General features: G+C 46.9%; 1 protein-coding gene across 14 annotated transcripts in view; it reads right to left on the reverse strand.

Moving 5' to 3' along the window:
- PKHD1 (PKHD1 ciliary IPT domain containing fibrocystin/polyductin) overlaps positions 1-18,200 on the reverse strand; it is a 455,042-nt gene that overhangs the window by 169,006 nt on the left and 267,836 nt on the right. For all 14 annotated transcript variants that reach the window (XR_012645152.1, XM_074991417.1, XM_074991418.1 and 11 more), the window contains one exon: positions 16,572-16,709. Coding sequence is in view for 13 of the 14 variants with exons in the window: in XM_074991417.1 (XP_074847518.1) it covers positions 16,572-16,709 (138 nt within the window). In the remaining variant the exon portion in view is untranslated. The remainder of the gene's footprint in view (positions 1-16,571; positions 16,710-18,200) is intronic.

The following is an 18,200-nucleotide window of genomic DNA, read 5'->3' on the forward strand; positions in this document are numbered from 1 at the left end:
GCTGCTGAATTCCAATTCAAGTTCTAATTCAAATTCAATCAATTCAAATTCAAATTCAATCAAAACTTTGCAGACTTCCTTTGACTTTCTTCCTGTGCACCAGTGGAGAGCAGTGCACAGTGAAGCAGCCATACATGGAGGGTCACCACGTAGCTTCGGGGGGTACAAACAGGACACTTCTGGAGGCTAATAAATTTGAATTGAGGACATGGCGCTTCCACACTAGCCTTGATTCAAGATTTTAGATTCAAATTTGATGCTATGCCCATCCCATAATATCGATATTTTGTAATCAGCATTACACCTCAATAAATCTAGATCATAGTATTAACTATGAAGACAGCGATGTGTTAATATAGAGCTAACATCTTGAAATTTGATTTTATCTTGTAGTGTAGATGCAGCCTATGTGTGCGGACAATGTATTTTGAAACAGCTAAGTGCTATTTTTAAATGCATTTTTGCGTGTACCAGCATTATTTTGAAATTATTCTGGAATGGCTTATTTCAAAAGAAGGCTGCTGTGTAGACATACCTTAAGTCTCAGACCAATGGGGAGGGTCAAGAAGACTGGGACACTGTTAATGTTGTAAAAATTTTAAATGATGTCATCAAAATTTTAAATGATGCCATCAATCCTGTCCAAGATAATGGAACAGCTAATACAGGACACAATTAATTTAAAAAAAAAGGCAGATAGCATAATTAATGATAATCAAAATGGGTTTATGGAAAATAGACCCTGCCAAACTAACTTGCTATCTTTTTTGAATGAGACCACCAGATTAGTTAAACAAGGTAGTAGAGCTGATGTAATAGACTTGGTGTGACATAAATTTTCATTAAAATCCCTAAAAGATATAAAATTAATATGTCACACATTAAATGCATTGAACATAGGCTAAATGACAGGCCTCAAAATGTAACATAAAAGGGAACTCTTCACCAGCAAGGTATGTTTCTAGTGGGGTCCTTCAGAGACTAGTTTTTGGCCTTACGCTATTTAATATGTTTTTATAAATGAACTGGGAAAAAACATAAAAACATTACTGACCGGGTTTGCAGATGATACAAAAAAAGGGTAAGTAGTAAATAATGAAGAGTATCACTGACACAGAGCAATCTGGATTACTTGGTATGTTGGTTGTGAATCAACAACATGCATCATAATATGGCTAAATGTAAATGTGTACAGCTAGAAACAAATGATATAGGCCATGATGGGGGGACTCTGTCCTTGGAAGCAGTGACTCTGGGAAAGATTTTAGAGTGGTGGTGGACAATCAGTTGAATGTGGTCTCCCTGCTCAACACAGTGGCCAAATGGGCTAATGTGATCCTACGACTCAAAAGAGAGAAAATACGAGTAGAAGAAAAGATGTTATTTCACCTCAATTTGGCAGAGGTGCAACTGCTGCTGTAATACTGGGCCCTGTTTTGGTGTCCATAACTTAAGAATGATGCTGATAAATTGGAGAGGGTACAGAAAACAACCAAAAAATAACTAAAGGATTAGAAAATATGTCTCACAGAGATTGATTTCCTTGAGTCTATCTATCTGTCTTAACAAAGAGAAGGTTAAGGGGAGACTTCATTACAGTGTATAAGTACCTACAGTGGGAGCAAATATTTAATAATGGGCTAGTCAGTCTTTCACAAAAAGATACAGCATGGCTGGAAGTTGATGTTAGATAAATTGAGACTGGAAATGAAATGTAAATTTTTGACAGTGAGAGTAATTAACCATTGTAAAAACCATGATAGGGATTATGGTGAATTCTCTTTCACTGGCAATTTTAAAAACAATACTGAGCTTTTTTTTTGAAAAAAAAATGCTCTAAAAATTATTCCGTTGAAAATCTATGGCCTTTGTTATTCAAGAGATCAGATTGGATGAGTGCAATCATACCTTCTGGCCTTTTAATCTTTGACCTTCAAGAATGTGTTTATGTTCATCAAACATTTAAACATGAGCTTAACTTTAACATCACATTGATTTCTCTGTGATTAAGAATCTGCTGAAGTGCTTTTGCTGAATTTGACCTATAAAACAGACTTGATCCATGAGCTATGAAACCACCTTTAAAGTTAGAGGCCCTTGAAAATAGCATACATATATTAAAACTAGTCTGGTAAGGTTTGATAATACATGAAGCCCACAAAATATATTTAAACCTTACTGAAAATACAGAAAACACTTACCAGCCCTCCATATCCTATGGTTAGAACGAGATTTTACATCAAAGTCTAAATGTGTGAACTAACAAAAAATCCCGGGCTGGGAAGTAGCAAAGTATTAGAAGTTATAAATACTTCTGTCAGCTCTATAAAAATGTGTTCTTGAAACTCATTCCTGTCCCACACTGCCACATTTATCATTCAAATTAAAATGAAAGAATAAACCATGTAACATGCTTGGTAGTTTATCTTCCATGCAGGGCGTGTTAATTAAACAAAGAGAGTTTGTTCTACAAAAGCTAAATACATATTAGCTTTGTCTACATGTGCACAAAAAATTGAAATAAGTGGCCCTTATTCAAAAGAGCAGAAAGTGCGTCCACATGCGTAAACCTGTCTTTCACAAGAAAGTTGAAAGAATGGGACGCAGACTTCAAAATCCGAACCCCGATCCTGTATCAGAAAGATCGCTCCCTTTCGAAAGAGTACATGTGTAGACGCTCCACAGTCCGCTTTTTTGAAATACGGGTCCACCATGGCACTGGTCAGTGGGAGTGCAGGGCCACTCCAGCTGGCAGAAGCAGGGCTCTATGGTCCCTGAGTTCAGCTGCCTTAAAGCCGCACACACGCAGAAAACCCATGGCAGGAAGCTGAGAGCGTGCTAGGAGCAGCCTCCCCACGTGCTCCAGCCACACGCTCCAGCATTGCAGCATGGCCAGCAGCCAGCCCCCCTGCGAGCCCCATGGCCCCCCTTCCAAGCCCCCGCAGGGCTCTCAGGGGGAGGAAAAAGAGAGTGCCCCCTCCTGGATGGAGCGGGAGCTGCAGGACCTCCTTGGCCTATGGAAGGACGAGGAGGCCCTGCACCAGATGGGGGTCAAGCGGCGCAATGCCACCGCCTTTGGCCACCTGGCCCCAGGGTTCCATACCAGGGGCCACCCAGAGTGTACCACAGACCAGGTACGCTCCAAGGTAAAGGAGCTGCGGCAGGGCTATGCCTGGGCCAGGGACAACATCAGCTGCTCCAGGGCAGCTCCAGCTACATGCCCCTATTTCCAGGAGCTCCAGGGCATCCTGGGGCCCCAGGAGACCTCCCCACCTCCGGCGTTCCTGGACATATCTGGTGAGGAGCTGCAGCTGAAGGAGGAGGAGGAGCAGCCTGGACTGGGGACCCAGGAGGGCAAGGGGACCACCGAATGGTTGAGTGAGGAGGGGGACCTCATCGTTGTCATCCCCTCCTACTCCTCCAGCCGGGCGACCAGGAGCCGGACATTCCCAGATATCGCTGAGGGACCCTCCAGTACATACAGGGAGGGGCACACACCTGCTCTAGAGGGTGGGGGGCGACGCAATGGCTAGTCACCCGCACACAGGACCAGTGGTCCCAGGCCGCACACAGGCCACCCCCCCACTTGGGATGCGGCACCCCTCAGTGGCGCACCAGTGATGCCAAACACCCACCTTCAATGGACAGTGCCGCAAGCCACACGGGGTGGTGGCTGGTCAGTGCCAGACAGCACCTGGGGCCTGCACATCACAGGCCGGGAAGGGCCACCTGCATGAGAGACCCCTGGATGTACCCCCAGGCTGAGAGGCCCAGCCTGTGGGCGGTGGGTCAGTGCCCCTTGGTGGGGGGTCAGTGTCCTTTGGGGGTGTGGGGGCCCCATGGGGTGGGCTCGGGTGGCTGGGCCACAGCCTGGTCCCTTCCGTTCAGGGCACATTACTGACACGCTCTCCTCCTCTCCACACAACCACACCATCTGTGGGCCAGGAGAGCCCCGCACTGTCCCTCGTCCCCGAGAGCTCCCACACAGCCCTTGCAGATGCCCAGATGCTACCCAAGGCAGCGCGCCATCAGGGCTGTGGCTGGAGGGCCCCCTTACAGGGCCAAGGAGGACCCCATCAGCCAATGCCAGGCTGAGGTGGCTGAGCAGCACCTGAGGCTTGCCCAGGCCACATGGAGTGGAGGAGGGCAGCCTAGGAGAGGCTGCAGACCACCTTGGAGGACATTGGCCACACCCTCCGGGACCATACAGCCACCATTGCCTGCCTCCTGCCCGCCCCCGGCAGCTCCCGCTGCTGACTCTGCCTCCCCCACCCCCACCAAGCCCACCCCCTCCGCCCCCACCGAGCCTGCACCCTCCGCCCCCACCAGGCCCACTCGCCGGCAATATCTGCTGGGCCGTGTCTACACGTGCCCCAAACTTCGAAATGGCCATGCAAATGGCCATTTCGAAGTTTACTAATGAAGCGCTGAAATGCATATTCAGCGCTTCATTAGCATGCGGGCGGCAGCGGCGCTTCGAAATTGACGCGCCTTGCCGCCGCGCGGCGCGTCCCGACGGGGCTCCTTTTCGAAAGGGCCCCGCCTACTTCGAAGTCCCCTTATTCCCATGAGCTCATGGGTGGGGTCCTTTCAAAAAGGAGCCCCGTCTGGACGTGCCGCGCGGCGGCAAGGTGCGTCAAATTCGGAGCGCCGCTGCCGCCAGCATGCTAATGAAGCGCTGAATATGCATTTCAGCGCTTCATTAGTAAACTTCGAAATGGCCATTTGCATGGCCATTTCGAAGTTTGGGGCACGTGTAGACGTAGCCCTGGTGCTACCCGCACCCTCTCCTCCCCACCGGGGACTTGGCACCCAGGGAAGCAGGGGCTCCAGGGGCCGACGGGGCTTGTGGCCCACCACCCAAGCCCCGGAATGAGTGCCTCATCCCTCTCCAAGTTAGGTTCCCCCCACTCCCTCCAAGTTAGGTTCCCACCCCCTGTACATAGTTAACAATGCAAATAGTATAGATAAATGTTTCTTTGATTGTTCACCACTCCATGCTGTGCTCCTCAGGGGAATGGTGGGTGGTGGATGTGCGGGTGTGGTGCTGGTGGGGTTGGGGGTTGGCAGGGACGGTGGATGGCAGATGTGCATGGGATGTGGGCATGCATGTGGGTCAGAGGTGGCCATTGGCAAAGGCCTGCCTGAGGGCCTCCTGGATGCGGTGGCCGTCCTGGTGGGCTTGGCAGATTGGGGCGGTACCTGGCTGCTCATAGCAGGTGCCAGACGGAGAGCCCCCCCAGGGACATAGGCATCCCCCTTTTTCTCCATAACATTGTGGAGGACTCAACACCTGGGGCATGTTGAGGACCCCGACCTCCAGCTGCATGTGGCGATACCTCCACTGCCCCTTTAGGCACCCAAAGACCCACTCCACAATGCTGTGGGTGTGGTTGAGGTGCTGATTGAATGCCTCCCAGGTGGGGTCGAGGTGTCCCATGTTCGGCCTCATGAGCCACGGCTGAAGGGGATATGCCGTATCTTCCACCATGCAGAGCGGCATTGTGAAGTCCTCCACCACCGGGATCTACCGCTGGGGTACAAAGGTGCCAGCCCCCATGTGCCAGCAGAGGCCAGAGTTCCAGAAGACTCGGGCATCATGGGTGTGGCCAGCCCAGCCCACATAGATGTCGGTGAACCAGACCCTTGTGTCCACCAGGACCTGGAGCACCACTGAATGGTAGCCCTTCCTGTTCATGTGCTGGCTGGCGCTGTGTGGCAGGGTGCGGATGGGGATGTGCGCGCCATCCAAAGTCACGATGCAGTTCGGAAAGCCCAGGTCCTGGAAGCTGGCAACGGCATTGTTCAGATCCCCCAGGTGGACAACTCTGTGGAGCAGCATTACATTGACGGCGCTCATGACCTGCAGGGGGGGAAGGGGGACACGTGCTCTAGTGCGGGTGTGGCAGCGGTCTCCCCCCACCTCAGGCCCATTCTGCCCCCTCCCATCCAGCTCCTGCCCTGTCCAGCCCCTTGTCCCCCTCCTATCCAGCCCCCTCCCTGTCCAGCCCCTTGCCCCCCACCCATCCAGCCCCTGCCCCATCCAGCCCCTTGCAGAGGAGGGTTTCCCTTGCCCCAGCCTCCCCACCCCCACCCAGTCCCACCTTACCTCCATAAATACAGCCCTGATGGTGGCCTTGCACACCCTGACCTGCTGTCCCACAGAGCAGTAGGAGTCTGGGGTGGCCAGCTTCCAGGTGGCGATCATGACCCGCTTCTCCAGGGTGAGGGCTGGCCACATGCAGGTGGCCGGGTGCCAGAGTGCGGGGGCAAGCCAGTGGCAGATCTCGTCGCAGGTCTGCCTCGACATGCGGAAGTTCTGCAGCCACCTTTTCTCGCCCCAATCCCCTAGCACCACGCGCTCCCACCAGTCAGTGCTGCTGGGGTGGGTCCAGAGGCGTCGGGGCACCTGGGGGGCGCCCAGTGGTGGCCCGGGTGGGGGAGCCCCACTGCCCCAGGGGGACCGCCCAGCCACCCGATGAGATCGGGTGCAGCTGTGGCGATGGTGCACAGCACTGCCAGCAGGGTGTCCATAGTGAGGGCATCCTCCTGCAGGCGTTGTCACTGGGCCTCCATCATGGGCACGAGTGGGCTCTGCCGGGCTGGGAAAGGCTGGGCAGCACTTGGCTCATGAGGAGGGGAGGGTGGAGGGAGGGGCCCTTTAAAGGAGGTGGCTGGCTGCAGCCCCGGAAGGGCTTGTCGGCCACGGGCCCCTGTCCGCAGCGTTTCCTGCCTCCCTTCTTTCGAAAGAGAGCTTGGAGCTGTGTGGATGATCTCTTTCGAAAGACCGGTGGCAGCACTTCGAAAGCGCAGATCATAATGCCGATCCAAAAAATGGCGGCGGGTGCTCCCGTTCAATGGCCGCTATTTCAACCACCGAACTTCCATTTTCACCCTTTCGAAAGGGCGCTTACGTGTAGACCCAGCTATAAGGTATAGCAGCTGTGTGGCCTAGTGATTAGGAGCAGGAATCAGGATGATAGGGCTATATATTTCTACCTTTCCCGCTGACTCATCATTATCGAGTATAGCATGACCCCATGATCAACATTTTAGCACTCAAGACCTTATTTTAAAATGCCTTGAGCACTCACGCCTTCCACTGGAGATACAACTTACCAAGAAAGAAGTAAATCTCATCAGTTCGTGAAGTTGATTCTCACCATATGCCTCTCGTACCTATATAGACCCCATTAACGTAGCATTTGAGCAACTCATGCTGCTCCAGGGAGATAGGTAGGTAGATTCACCTGTGACATAAAGAAACTAAGTAGTTTTCTCAAGGTTACATAGGAAGTCAAAGGCAGAGCTGGAAACTGAACCTGAATGTCTTAAGTTAGTGCTTTTAATCACTGGACCATCCTTTTTCTTCTTTCCTCATGCATTCTTTTCAGTGTAAAATTACCAGTTCAAGGCCAAACTCAGTAAAATACTCTTCTAGGCCAACAGAAAGCTGTTAATAGCACAGGAGAAAGAAAAATGTTGGAAAAATGTGGTGTGTGATGTTGCTCTTATCTTGTGGTGATAAGTCTGTACAGTTAACCGTATTCCAACTGTGACTTCATTTATTTCACCCAGGGTAGTTTACAGTCTCAGAAGAAAATGGCCTAGCTCTAAACGGATACAAGGGAGGAAAAAGTAGGACAGTTTTTGCCCTAGAGAAATATATGCAGAGTCCAGTAAAAGAGTTCAGTGTTCCTCTAAAATTAGAGATTAAATCAATTATGCAACACAAAACCACAGCAGATGAAGAATTTAAAAAAAAAATCTATGCTAAATTACCCAGCCTGTCATTTTCTTTTAATATTTAAAAATTACAGTTTGGGTGAAAAATATTTATAAGAATGAGAGAAGGGAAACTTTATAACCGAAAGAAATATTCCTCCTTAAGAGCCTTTAAAAATGAATACATTTGCAAATTCAAGGATCTCTAGTAGTGCCAGACTGATACTCCCAGAGATTTAAGTCTTTTGTGCATCGCCTGAACAGGTGCAGTACAGGAAGCATGTCTTCCTCCACTCCATTGCTACTGCATCTCATGCCTTTACTACTGGTCCTTCCTCTAGTAGAGCGAGGAAGGAAGTCATTTTTTCATGGTTCAGTCAATCCTTGGCCACTTTGCTGAGGCTACCTCAAATGGATGTGAATGCCAGTCCATTAACAATTGTATCAGAACCAGGGAGTTATTTAATTTAATTTATTTATTTATTTTTGAGAAATGAGTATAAACAGACAACATATGACTACAACTTTCAACCACTAGGGATCTATTTCGGAAGCATGGTGTCTCATGCCTAAACCCTAAAAATCCCTACATCCTTGGATGAGAATCACAAGCTAAATGTGAGTGAATTCTGTAACTCAGTTGCAAAAAAAAACAAATATATTTCTAGGATATATTAGCAGGATTGTTGTGAGCAAGACACAACAAGTAATTCTTCTGCTCTACTCTGCACTAATAGGCCTCACCTGGAGTATTGTGTCCAGTTCTGGGCGCCACAATTCAAGAAAGATGTGGAGAAACTGGAAAAGGTCCAAAGAGTAACAAAAATGGTTATTAAACGTCTAGAATACATGACCCATAAGGGAAGACTGAAAGACCTTGGCTTGTTTAATCTGGAGAAGAGCAGACTGAGAGGGGCCATGATAACAGCTTTCAAGTACATAAAAGGGTGTTACAAGGAGGAGGGAACTATATTGTTCCCATTAACTCATGGGAGGGGGTGTGGGAAAAAGTGTGGAGTGGAGATGGGAAGAGGGCAGAGCAGGGGCTGGAAGAAGTGTGGTGGGAACAGAAGTTCAGGTGAATTGGGGATGTCCCAGGTTCCACACTTTCTGAGAGATCGCTCTGAGTAGATTAGATGGTATCTTGAGATCCCTGCCAGGTCTATGATTCTGTGGGACTGAAGCTGCCAATGGCTATTGAGAGATGACTACCTATGAGAGCACAAAAGGAGGAAATGAGATGGTCAGGAAGTGTACTCAGGAGAAAAGGAACCAAGCGGTGGAGGAGGTGGGGGCAGAAAGGACCAAACATGAGGAAAGAGCAGAGATGAACTACGGCAGATGATAGTTTAGGTTTTTTTTTTTCTTAAAGGAACAAACACTCATTAGTAGGAATTAGAAATGCATTAAATACTTTTTACTGCTTCTCTCTGGTTATGGCTACACTAGACAGTTTTGTCAACAAAACTCGCTGCACGTACACACACAAAATGCATTTTGTCGACAGTCTGTTGATAAAATTTGGCACTTCTGCCAACAACCCTCTGCCTCTCCCAGATGAGGAAGAGAACCTTTGAATAAAAAAGCTGTGTGAATGATCAGGGGGGTGGGGTGGGACTTCTCTTGACAGAAAGGGCTTCGGGGACACTGGGCAGCCCTGTCTGCTGTGCTTCTGATAAGCTGTTTTGTCAAGAGACTGGCCAAGCAGTCCAGCCACTCTGGGCAACAGAATGAATTGCTCTTTCGATTGGCTTTAGTGTGCGGTCGGGCTCTGTCGATAGACGTTTTGTCAGAAAATCTCTTCCAACAGAAACGTGTCAACAGATGCTTCAAATGTAGCCATAGCCTATGTGAGCAGCTGCCCTACTTGCCACAAGGATATTACATGAGTGTACATGGGCGGGGCAGTAGATCCCTGAGACAAGCCCTTGTGGCCCGCTCTACAGAATAGTTTGAGAACTTCAACAGACTGAAATGAGCCATGCATCTCTCGGGTGTCCTAGCTGCACCTCTTAGACTGAGTAACACTCAGCTATACCACAATGTCTGACGTATCATTTTCCCGTGAATCTTTTAAAGTGCCAGTTGGGAGGACAATGAAGAGAGCTATTACTCTGTTTGAATTTTTCCAATTATATAAACAACCTTGCTCAGATCCTTAACTCCATTAATTTTTCGAACAAAAGGAAAATGCACATGCTTTACTGAAATGATTGTATTTTTCAAAAATAGAGTGCTCATTTATGAAGTTAATGCCAGTAATTTTTGAATGGGAATTCTATCAAGTATATTTTTTCTTCATCGCTGTAAGCTCCTATCACCTGCTGTGTTTTAACAACAAAGAGCTCTTGTCCATTTGGTTTCTAGTAACATTGTCTTCTACTTCTCAAAACTTAAGCATGGATTTAGCTCTGCCAAAACAGAGCTCTGCTCAAAATTTCTCCGTTTTCTCTTTTTTTTTTCTGTAAGATGTACTGTGAAACGGTACTATTCCAGGTTCATCCTGTTTTTCGAGCTCATCTTGGTTCAATCTTTTTCAACATAACTCAAGTTATGTCAGTTTTGAGGACCGTGATTGATTTGGTGATTCTGTCTCTTTTGTTTTAGGAGAAGCAAACCCATTCCAGGCACTTCCCCATTCCCCTGGCACAACCAAACCCTTATGTTGCTTTAAGTTATGATAAAAGGAAGCTGTATACCATATATGGGAGTCCTAGCTCTTACCATTCAGGAGGAGTTTTGATCAAACAAATAAATGTGTATACAGAGAACATATAGTAGATATGGAAGCTGGGTGCATTATGGTTTTATTCCAAAAGCAACAGAGACTTCTGAAATATCTGGTGCTTCACCTTCCATTACTCACGTCATGAGTTAATAATAACCTTAGACATTTTGCCAAGAATGAGAGACACGACTGACAAGCAGCCACCATTAGAGATGCAGGACAATATGTGTCAAGGCTGAAAAAAATCTATTTGGGTAGTTATTGAGAGAATGTTACATTATTATACTCTGGTGTGATGGGCAATACCAGCGAGTCTGCAAGTATTGAACAGCTGAGTACTACAGAGTTCAAAGAGGGTTTCAGTCATGAGAAAAAATAATTCCAGCATGTTGGTGCCTCTGTATCAGAGATGAGTGAAGACAAGTGGCTTTGCTCAGCAGTGGAATTCACTTTTTCTTTCTCAGTTTCCTTTTATTTAGATTTGAACCTCAATTTTAGGTCAAAATGAGAAGTTGAGAAGGGCATTTTTGAATGTCTGCTTCTGACATTGAAATGCTAGCGCCATTTGCAAGTCACTTTGCTGAGCTCCAGTTCTTTCAGCTGCAAATAAACAATGATGATAATTTCCTATTGCATACCATATGCATGCTGTAGGGTGTAACTGAGCAACACTTCTAAAGCATCACTGAATCAGGGAAATCTAATGCTAAAACTTGAGCTAAAGACACACTCGCTGTAAGCGAAATTGATTTTATCTCCCATGGATCAGGTACAGAGGGGCTGCATTACACACATTGACCAATACATAAATGCAAAATGTTAGTAAGGCCCATCAGAGCTGTCTCAGTAGTTCTGTGCTTTTAGGCCTGGCATGCATTTCTCTACATCATGAGCCTTTATGGGGGATGGACTCATCTAAAATTCACGTCCCCATTTCATTTCAAGCTAAAGTTTTGTCATAATTGTTGGAAGATCAATGAAGTTTGTCAACGTCTGAAATATTTATCCCAGCTGTAGTCCTATTCTCTCTCATGCTTTAATCAACCTTCACCCAAATAAAAGAACCGGCGCTCTAATGCACTGTTTCTTAAGCTATGTTTCACGGAACAGTGGGGTTCCAAGAACAAATCACAGGTGTACCACAAGCATTTTGAAAATACACTGATGGTATATATTTTCTGTTATTAAAACCAGCTAAAATGTTACTTCTTTATTGCTATAATACCTGATAAAATGACTGAATTTTATTTTTGCTGCATATATTGTTGTTTGGTTTTGTTTGTTTCTTGTTCCATGGTCTCAAAGAGGTTAAGAAACACTGCTCTATTGTACAGCAAAGGTCATCCAACTACGACTTATACACCAAACAATTATGGTCCTGGGGTTAAATATGCAGGATTGACAACTAGGAAATCTGAACCTAAGATCCTATTTCTGGATTTGCCCCATAATTTGTGTGGGCAAGTCATATAGCAACCCTGAATATGTCACATTGAAGTTGGACACCCAAGGCTGACCTGGGCCAGCTGACTCAGGCTCACAAATCTCACAGTAAGAGGCTGTTTAATTGCTATGTAGGTGTTTGGACTCAGGCTGGAGCACTGGATCTAGGGCCCCGTAGCTGTGTGTACACTACAAGATAAATTTGAATTTAAGGGAGCTAGCTCAATATTTCTACGTGACTGTGCTCACTGTAAATACCATTAGCTCTGTTTGGGGAGCACCAATATCGATATCACAATATCATCGTTACCTGACAGGTTTAGCGTCAAGCTCGAATTCAGAAGTTCAATTAAAGGCCAATGTGGAAGCTCCACATCTTAAAATCAAATCTATTAGCCTCCAAAGGTGCCCCATATGTAACCTACAATGCCCCTCAGTGCTCTGCTCTGGCTGCTACTCTCCAGATGCACAGGAATTAGGTAACAGGAAGCCCGTGAATTTCAAAGCGGGAGCAGCAAGATTGTGGCTGTGGGTTCATGTTTGTATGAGAACCTGGGAAATGTCTTTCTTTTTTTGCTATTAGCGCTGCGAGTGCAACTGCCCATTACAAACACCCCCAGCATGGAGTTCATGGTTCTGTCTCTGCACTTGGTATTTTTTTCTGCCCTGCCTGACACTAGCTGCTACCCCACTGCACCACATGGCAGCAAGGCTGTTGTGGGGGTCGTGCTTGCATAAGAGGCTGAGGAACTTCTTCTTAGTGGTTTACATTTGTGCTCCCCACCCCAACAGGCACCACACGGTCGTGACTGAGCACGGGAAAGACCCCATCACGTGGGTAGCCCCCGACCCAATAAAAGGATGTGTCTGCCATTCAGTGCTTACTATGCTGCCAGGCAGCACCACATCCTGGCTTGCGCACGGTTAGGGCTCCAAGGATGAGGTAGAATTTCAGGTGCTTGCAGCTGCTGGGGAGGAAGTCTCCCCAGGTGGCTAAGATATTTGAGGGGTCTACTTCAACTGCCCCCCCCTAAAAAAATATTTTTAGGGCCTTTCTGCCACTGGGTGAAGTCTCTCCTAGCGGCTAAGATACTCAGGGGCTTGCTGCTGCTGGTGGGGGGAAGTCTCCCCCAGCAGTGAACATATCTGGGAGGACTACTTCAGCTGGCCCTCCACTGAAACCCCCTCATGCCCTGTGCCTCACGCCCCAGCGATGGACCTGAGAACCCAGACTCCGCCCAGAATCCGTATAGTGCAAGGGGAAGCCAAAACCCCTCCTATCAGCACCTCTCTTCTTTCAAAAATTTTACTATCAACTCCTTGTTTGAGCTTTTCAGGGTCCCTGTGTTAGTCTCAGGGATCAGATGCAATCAAGGGAGGGGGGACAGTCAGTGGATGGCCAGCTGAGAAGACACACACTTGCTGATTTTTATTAAATCCTTGATAATTCAGTTATAGAAGAAAGAAAGTTCCATCTCTGTGGATGCCCTGCTTGTTCTTCCTTCCGAATGGAACAATGGGTGTTTGCTGAACATGGGAGGGAATGAGGAAAATGCAACGTGGGAACATGATGTCGAAGACCAGCGAGCATACCCAGAGTGCTATGGGGATGAAGGAACTGTGGGATAGCTTCCCACAATGCACAACTGCAACAGTCAATGTTTGCCAATTGAGCGTGGCAGCAATAAATCGACTTTATGAGGAGCACACGGGGAGGTGAGGATAGTCAAAATCAAATTATACATTAGTTACAAAATCGATATTAATACTGTAAGGTCCCTGCATTCACGAACTTAGTGTTCACGAGTTCAAATATTCACAAGCAGCTCCAGGGCGGGCAGCACTTGTGCTGCTTCTCTGGGACCCCAGGCAGGAGCACCAGTGGCTGCCATGGCTTCCCCTGCCTTCCCTTCTCTGGGCTCCAGGGCTGGAAATGCCAGAAGCCGCTGCTTCCCCGGGGCCAGAGCACAGACAGCTGCCACTTCCCTGGGGTTCCAGGGCTGGAGCACAAGCAACCACCGCTTCCCTGGGGCTCGGGCAGCCGCTGCTTCCCAAGGGCTCCAGGGCCAGAGTACAGGCAGACACTGCTTGCCTGGGGCTCTGGCACTGCTCCTTCCCTGGGGCTCTGGTGGGCAGCGCTGGCAGCCACCACTTCCCCTGGGCTCCGAGCCCCACCCCATTCACGAAAATCAACATTCGCAAGGGTTCTGAACATTGAACCCTCGTGAATGTTGTGACCCTAGTGTAAATTCGATTTTATTTCGTAGTGTAGACGCAGCCTGTGAGGGAGGAGTTTGAATGTCTACCCCACAATTAAACAGTCCCACAAGCCTGAATCTGCTAGCAGAGGCCAGTCACAGTGTAGACATAGCTTTTGAGCATCAGCTTCCCTCTCTGTAAAACAGGGTCAGTGATATGGCTGAAAGCAGGATGCTGAGAAGTTACATTGGAGGGCAGTTGTTATATAGATCAGACGGTGTCAATCTCAGATCCTGCTTAGGCAATACTCAATGCTGATGTCTCCATCTATTAATTTTGTTTACTAAACTGTCTCATTATCTGTTTTGTGTCAGGATTTCTTTAGGGTGTGGTAGAATAGGACAGATGGGCTGAAAAACCTTCCCTTGGGCATGGAATGCACACGATTGGACAGATGGGCTCCAAGAAGCTGCCCACAGGCCTGGAACACATGGGAAGAGAAAGGCAGGGAAGCGGAATCCTTTCCTGTTTTTTACAGCCAAATTTAAAAGCCAAAAGAGAATGCTGTGGGCAAAGTGAAGAATTTGTATCCAGTTATATTCTTTCCAGCAGAAAAAGAATCTGTCTCCATAAGATACTGTCCAAAGATTCTACAGGCATAGCTACCTGTTTGGCTGTTAATGCCAGCATTACTCCATGCCTATATGCATACGGCAGTGTTTCCCAAATGGTGTTCTGTGGAACCCTGGAGCTGTGCAAAGTGAAAATAAGGGTTTTGCGAGAAAATTCCATTACAAAAGCTGACTCCTCTGTGACTCCCTGCCCTGCTGTGGCTGATACAGTAGAACTAAATTTAACTGGTTTAATGGCCACCAGGGCAGCGGGAGGGATCTGGCCGTTAAACCAACTCCATTTAGTTCCGTTATTTCAGTGGTGGCAGGGCAGGGAGCCGCAGAGAGCCCCTCACTCACCCTGCAACCTGAGTGGCCACACCCCTCCAGTGGGCATGGCTTAGCTCACCCCTGCCAGGGGAACAACTCCACACCAGCGTTCCTTCCACTGGTCGCATGTGGCCACCCAACGTAGGGTCCCAACCAGCGCCACAGATGACTTAGTCCCAGGGAGCTGTTTTGGTGCTGAGGTGGGTTAACACTGGGGTTAAGGGGGCAGGTTTGGGGCTGAGAGGGGTTAAGCCTGAAGATGGAGGGTGGGTTTGGGGACTGAGGGGGATAGAACCTGGGAATGGGGTTCCACAAAATTATTTCAAGTTTAAAAGGGTTCTGTGGCCAAATAAAATAGGGAAACACTGGCAAAAGGGAAGTTTATATTCCAAGGAAGCACATCAGTATTTCAAAATAAGTGGTTTTTTGGGCAGCAGAACTCTCTTATTGTCTTATTGTATGCATTTAAACTGCAAAAAGGTGAGATCATTAAAATATCAAGAATGCATAAAGGTGCAGTGACCTCCACTGTAACCTTTAAAGTCCCTTTTCAATGCAAACTCAAAGCAATATAACAGCTCTTCTGTTAAAGCTGTATTAACTAGCCAGTCCCTTGAGAATAAGAACGATGAAATCCCAGGGCAGATTTCTCAGGAATGTGATTACTCAAATACATTCTCATTTTAAAGTTCATAAAACCAATCTTGAGAAAGGTCAGAAAGTAACCAACACACTGATCTGAGCATCCGAAGGATTCGTGTAAGTAAACAAATATCAAGATTTGATGCAGTTTTATGTCTGAAGAGAATTATGGGAGTAATTACTTTCCTGGGGAAAGGCATCCCTTTCCTCACTGTGAAATGTACATAGCAGATCCAGTGACATTGGGGATACTTTGGGCATAAGAACTAGGACCCATGCTATATTCTCCAAGAGTCCCAGATATCCAACTGATCTCAGGTATGGGCAGAACATGAAGCTAGGGTAGCTTTATGTCAGATCAGGATTTCTATGCCTCTTGGGAATACTTAGTTAACTTCTTGATTTGGCATTAAATGTCCTCCATGCCACTTTTTTCAGTTCTATTGATTCCAACTTTAAACACACAATGTTAGGCACTGTTATCACATCTAGGATGGCTCAGTCCCTATTCTGAAGCTCTTACAATCCAAGAAAACAAGTTCTTAAGAAGCAATCCACAGGCACGGGTTTTATACACATTGAGTAAAGTACTGGGCCCAGTGAAATCAACAGGAGTTTTACCATTGACTGCAATGGAGCCAGCTTTTAATAATTTATATACATTTACTCATTAAGAACACATTAGCTGTATTAAATCTTCTCCTCAGCCTATCTGTTCTAAATTGACCTTTTCCTTGTATGCACTACAGAAGAAGTGATGATCTGTTTGATTATTAAGCTTGGCATCATTATGGATGATTTCATAGTATTCGTTGTTCATTCTTTTTTTCTTTTCAAGTCAAAGACAAAATCCTAACTTCAAGAACATCCTCTGGCCATTATCTCTCTCTTACCCACTTTCAGCTCACCACCTGCAATCACTATACAAGTGGCATTAAGGACATTGCTGGAGTTGACCGGGAATTCCAAAGTCCCCAGTACATAGAGACCTCTCAAGGGAGGAAGAGGGGTATCCACCAGAATGCTCCTGTCTGAGAAAGAGAGAGAATGAGAAGAATGTCAATATACTAACATTCTGATAGGAAGATGCAAAATGAGGTTAAATCTCTAAGAATCAGGACCTCTTAAGCACATGCATAACTTTAAATTTTGCTTGGCAAATTCAGACTTTAACTAAGGTGTAAATTTTGAACGTTGAGACTAATTAACCATTGAAACAACTTACCAGACATTCTGCACCACTGGCAATTTTTTAAATAAGAGATGGGATATTTTTCCAAAAGAAATCCTTCAGGAATTATTTTGGGGACGTTTCAGAGAGGTAGCCAAGTTAGTCTGTATCTTCAAAAACAACAAGAAGCCCTGTGGCACCTCATAGGCTAACAGATAGTGTGGAGCATAAGCTTTCGTGGGCAAAGACCTGCTTCATCAGATGCATGAGACTCATGTATCTGACAAAGTGGGTCTTTGCCCACAAAAGCTTATGCTCCAAAATATCTGTTAGTCTATGAGGTGCCACAGGGCTTCTTGTTTTTAAAGATACAGACTAACATAGCTATCTCTTTGATACTTGTCACCAGATAACATAGCATCCCTCGTCCACTGTCCGCCTCATGATCTTCTGCCCTGACCTTTCCCTTCCAGTACCTGTAAACAAACATGCTTCGTTCATTGACCCTCACCCCCACCTTAAAATGTGTCCAGCAAATCTAAACTTTCTTTTGATATTTTTGACTAGTGTTGCTGGGTTCCAATCATCTCCAATACTTTTTCACAGGTCATGTTGTGCATCCATGACATATGGGAGTCAGAGGGTCCTAAAATGTGTATAAGTCTTGCACTAGCCCACAGCACAGAGCTGAATTTCACCTTCAGGGCCTGACCCCATTCCCTGTGAAGTCAATGGGAGTTGTTCAGCAGGGGAAAAAATGATTTATGCCCTTTAATTGTGGTTTGCAGTTCCCATCGTGAACAACCCACTAGAAGAGCAAGAGATACACACTTTGACAACATGTTTTACAGCAACTTTCTGATAATGATGAGGCTAACACTTCCTGTACCCTGTTCCAAATTCTTGAGAGACGTATTCTGTAATGATTGCAAAGTCATCTAAAAATGGAACTCAAATCCTCTCCCCCTATGCACTCACCCGCTCTTAACTCTCCCAGCTTCCCTACACAAACTCTAATCCATGAATCTTGATCACACCCATATATTCTTATTTACCCCTCTAGTTGCCATCTCTGCTAGCCCTGTACTACCCTTCAGCCTTCACCCCACTCTGCCTCCTGACCCCTGTTCCTCTGTTCTTGCCAAACCTCCATCCCACCCCAGCTCCCAAACCCTCCCCCTCTGCTCCCATCCAACCTCCATTCCATCTTGGCTCTGGATTCCCCCCACCCACACCCTGCTCCTATCCAACCTTCACCTCACCCCAGCTTCTGACCCTTCCTTCTCTTCTCCCATCCAACGTCTACCCCACCCCAGCTCCACAACCCTCCCTCTCTCCTCCTATTGAACTT

This window comes from Carettochelys insculpta, chromosome 3 (genome assembly GCF_033958435.1).
Source record: "Carettochelys insculpta isolate YL-2023 chromosome 3, ASM3395843v1, whole genome shotgun sequence".
Classification (NCBI taxonomy): domain Eukaryota; kingdom Metazoa; phylum Chordata; order Testudines; family Carettochelyidae; genus Carettochelys; species Carettochelys insculpta.